Genomic DNA, 5,000 nt, shown 5'->3' on the forward strand with positions numbered 1-5,000 from the left:
ATATGCATATATATGAATATATAGATATTATATAAGAGTATATGCATATATATGAATATATATATATATGAATATATATATATATATATTTAAATGTATATATATGTATGAATATATATATAAATATATATTTGAATATTTATATGCACACACAAATACATACATTAATACATACATGCATATACTTTACATATATGAATTCTTTTCTCATGTGAGTGCCCTTAAAAACTTCTTTTTTTAGTTTCTCCTGAGAGTTGAAGCCATATCTTTTGGGTCAGGAGATATGGCTTCAGTGGCATCGGTCTAATCTCTGGTGGTACATATGGGAAGGGATAAACCTCATTTCAGGGCAACCTTTTTTGTTCGGTAATGCTCCCAGCCGTAACGTGTAATATTCTCGAGTGTTGTGGGACAGCATTACCCAAACGAGTACATTATATATAGCATATTTCCCCCTTTGGCATCACCTGTTCTCGCTTTTCAGTTGTCGGGGATCATCCTGATTTCCGTGGGAGTGGTCGCCCAAGTGTTCTTCAGCTCGTACCTGGAGTTCTTTGATGGCAAGTTCGAGACTCCAGCCATTGGTCTGATCATCTTGGGTTCCATTATCCTGGTGGTGTCCTTCTTCGGATGCTGCGGAGCCAAGAAAGAGAATGTCTGCATGCTGCGTACGGTAAGCACCGTCAGCGTTTTTGTTTTTCATGTTGATGTTCTCTCTGGTGAATAGGTAATGGTCACCTCTTTTGTTGTTTATGATAATGTAATGTATCTATTGATAGTAGTTTTCTCTTTAGTTATGTGTGTTTGTATATATAAAGATATATATGTATGATACGCATATATATGTATGTATATGTATATCTGTATATATGTATATGTATATATATGTGTATATGTATATGTTAATATATATGTGTATCTATATGTATGGATATGTATGTATATGTATACATGTATATTTGTAGGTATATATATATGTATGTATAGTTTTGGGGTTTAATACTGGTATCGTTTAGTCAATAATATCCTTTTATGTAGTTTTTAGATTTGTTTTCAAATTGATTTTTGTGAAGTTGGTTATCAAGAATAGCATTGGTATGGTAACTGTTTGGTCTACATGAGAGTAAGAAAAGAATGCTGTCACTTTAATTTGAAGCATTTTAAAGCAGTCGGGTTATTTTTTTTATTTAATTTTATGAATATATATATTTTTTCATTCCTTTTTTTCCAGTTCTCCTTCCTGATGGTGATGGTGCTGATATGCGAGATTGCAGCTGGCATCACTGTTGCTGTCATGCGGCCACAGGTGGAGGAGCTTGTCAAGAACAACATGGATGATACCATGGGGAAGTATGGCGACCCTAAGAGCCTTGTCACCAAGACCTGGGATGACCTGCAGAAGAACGTGAGTACCTGCCCGTGTAATTGCATGTGAGGTCAATGTTGCGCTCTCTGAAAAGCAGGAGACCAGTTCAGACTTATTTGGTAAAATCTTGCCCTGAGTAAAGCTTACAAGAATATGAAAAGCAAGCCAAGATATTCGGTTTCCAAAGAAGTCTATTCTTAGTCAAATACATGTACACATGCAACAATTGATCCAGTGGACTAATTGATTTAGGATATTTCTTTATTAATATACTGCATTAGTAAAGAGTAGTATTGCCCTTATCTTGAGTTTATTGAATTTTTAGCGATTTCTACTCACCCTTTCATAATTGCTAGATGAAGATCTCAAATTTTATTTATTATTCTCTGATGCCCAATATTTGTCTACGATTCACCTCGATTGTAATATGTCAGGAGGTGCCTCACGTACATAAGGCCGGTCTTTATGAGATGTGGACAAAAACATTGCAGACTGCGGTGGTGGGTAACAATAGTCAAGGCGGTGTAAGCTAGGATATATATATGTATATATATACATATACATGTACATTTACATTTACATATATATGTAAAGAATTTTTTTATCATTGTTGAAATTAAAGAATAAAGGGCACCACTGAACTTCTCTTATCCATTTTGTTGAAAATTGTTAATGAATCAAAATGAAGATCTTCAATGTTCTAGGATTATTGTTCTAGCTTCAATGAAGGTAACCTGCTTTGCACAAGTTATAATAAATATAAGAAATAAATATCTGATTGATGAATATATGAAAAGAAAGTTAAGGTAAATGGAGTAGCCCTAACTAAAGAAAATAACAGTAACGTGAATTAGTCATTTTTTCACAAAATGTGTAACTACGATGTCAGAATTGCAGTATTATCTTTTTTTCAAAATTTACTGTACAATGGAATCATGGAAATCTGATTACTGCCATTAATAGTTCATGAAAATATTCAATAGGAATTATGATGTGCAAGATCAGTGTAATTATTTTGCGCTTTACGATCACTTAAATCAAGCAATGGAAGTATTTACTCTATTCTCCAGTTATCACGTCCTTGAAGCATGTCATCTTCCATTTCAGTACCATTGCTGTGGAACAAACAACTACACGGAATGGGAAGACTCTGCTTACGGAAAGAATGTCACTGGAGTACCTGATTCTTGCTGCAAGATCGTAACCGAGGGCTGCGGCCACAACGTGTTCAACGTTAACAAGACGGAAAGCATCTTCACCGATGGTTGCTACCCTGCCCTCAATAACTCGGCAATGCGTAACATCGGTGCCATTATTGGAGGTGCAGTTGCTCTTGCACTGTTGCAGGTATGTGCGCTTATTAGTATTGTACCGTTCATGGAGAGGTAATGTATGTGTGTGTATATTTATTTAATCTAGTGTCATATTAAGAAGGTATGATTGTTCTTTCTCTCTACCAAACTGAATGGTTTGGATTCTATTCAGTATTATTCATCTGGATTTTTTTGACAGATGGTTGGCGTCTGGATGTCACACTGTCTTGTTCGAGCAGTAAAGGAGCGCTACGAAATCTTGTAAACACGGCGAAGAACTCATCCCCCTTGTCAGTATTATGAAACAACAAACAGCTGGCACCCTGACTTCCTGTGCCTTACAAGCATATACAGGAAGTGAGCATCGGTCACAGTAAAATCTGATCTTACGTAAAACCATTTGCTATATATTTCATGGTTCTTGTTACTTTTATCTTTGACACGTGCATTCTTATTGGCCTTCAGTTCCCGTCGAGAAAGATTACACTAATGAAACTAGTCTGATTTTTAGTGCTACATACAATGTAAACCTATGAGTATTTTCTGAGAGTATGTATCTAAGATTGTGGCATTGCTTTGAAGAAGAATACTTTAAATCTTCAAAGCAATTTTCATATTTATCTGTAAAATACCAAATTGGTGCCAAGTGAAGGTTCACATATAGAAATGCTACTTGTAGAGTTGTGAGCATGGCCAGGAAAGAGTATTTTTCTAGTGATTTTTCTTGATTGTATGATGTTAACTATGTTAACTTTGAATGTGATATGGAGTTTAATCATGGAAGTTTGATAGGTAAGTTTTTAATATATGAGTGATAATGATTTTAAGGGCATGAAGAGGGTTAGGTTAATGATTTTATATGGATGGTGACTGGGAAGGAGACTAGAATTAAGAAATTGATGTAAAGGACATGTATTCAACGTCTAGATATATTGACAAAATTGACTGTTCTCTTCTGTGTACTCTCCTAATAAAAAAAATCAGATATATTTTGTTTATATATTTCACACCATGTTATAAGAATTTGAGAAATAACCAAGTTTCTCTATTGTTGATTGATCTTTGGTTACTTTCTTGGTTATGAAAAAAATCCAAGACAAATGTCAAGACTGAAAATTTGCATTTACATTCTTTTTGACCGATACATTCTTTTGTATCAATACCATGTTGAAGAGAAGCCTAAACTGATAAAGCATAAACAAATGAAAGGAAAAAGTTAGAGATATGAAATCAAGCTTGCTTACAGTCTTATGCACGTTTGTAAGAAGCTAGGAAGCATAAGGGAAGAAAATGGTTTGTCTTTCAAAGTGCAGGGGACGAGAGACGACCTGTGTAACAGACTTCACTTATGACAGAAGCATGGAAAGAAGGAGAATTTATAGAGGATCTGTTATCTCTGCTTTTCAGAGAACCAGCTGTGTCTGAGATCAGCTGAGAGCATTGGTTATGGTAGACAGAATATACATAAGGTAGAAACAAGATAAGAAAGGGAAAGTTTGGTCTTATTTTTGTGCTGGTTCAGACCAATTACTGTTGATTTGGTAATCAGTGTAAAAAGAGTGGTTTTAGGAGCTCTACTCCAGAAATGGCAACTACTTGATTGAAGGACAAATTTAGGATTTATATTGTTTAAGAGTTGAGTTGCCATGAGCTCAGGAGAGAAAGCCATTTTAGACATGCACATTAAGTTATATTTGAGGTTTCCAGCTTGATGTTGAAGGAGTGTTCATGAGTAAATTCATGTTGCTGGTGAACATACATGAAATAGCTATTCGGGGTATTTTATCTTAATTGACTTCAACCATGCTAATCCTACTCATGCTCCTATTAGAAGAGTGATCTCACCAGCTATGAAATGAGAAGTAATCAGAAACATACTCATTTTGCTAAAGCGTAGATAAAAATTGATGTTGAAGATTGTAAGTCGTTGATTAAAAGTTAAACCAGTTGAAAAGGGTTGCATGGAGGGCAAACTTCGAGAGTTGAAATGTCCAAGGAGATACCCTGCTTTCACCACAGGAATTGAGAGCAAAGGGTGAAATATAGGTTATATATGTAAGTAGGTTCCCATAAGACATTATTGGAAAACCTTACTGAAGGGGAGCAGTTGTTTGGTACTAGTGGTTTCCATTGTCAAATAATATGAATTTGATTGCTTTGGTCGGTAGTAATAGGGAGAGACTTGTCTATTAGGAATACGTGAGCTAGTTTCGAGGATAATGGAAATATACCTTACTTGTATCAATGGAGGAAGGGTATTTGAGGATAGCAAGTTCAGAAGCACAAACTTTCATGACAAAGGCTGGTATTGAGGTTTTCAT

The 5,000-nt window shown here is 35.2% G+C and overlaps 1 protein-coding gene across 1 annotated transcript in view; it reads left to right on the forward strand.

The window, feature by feature from the left end:
- Positions 1–3,668, forward strand: part of LOC122266664 (CD63 antigen) — a 10,463-nt gene extending 6,795 nt beyond the window's left edge. The window contains exons 2-5 of the mRNA XM_043036461.2: positions 485–673; positions 1,232–1,405; positions 2,474–2,713; positions 2,879–3,668. Coding sequence (XP_042892395.2) covers positions 485–673; positions 1,232–1,405; positions 2,474–2,713; positions 2,879–2,944 — 669 coding nt within the window. The 3' untranslated portion in view covers positions 2,945–3,668. The remainder of the gene's footprint in view (positions 1–484; positions 674–1,231; positions 1,406–2,473; positions 2,714–2,878) is intronic.
- The last annotated feature ends 1,332 nt before the right edge of the window (positions 3,669–5,000 follow it).

Source organism: Penaeus japonicus, unplaced genomic scaffold (genome assembly GCF_977035675.1).
Source record: "Penaeus japonicus unplaced genomic scaffold, GWHDUDI00000001_assembly GWHDUDI00000002, whole genome shotgun sequence".
Classification (NCBI taxonomy): Eukaryota; Metazoa; Arthropoda; class Malacostraca; order Decapoda; family Penaeidae; genus Penaeus; species Penaeus japonicus.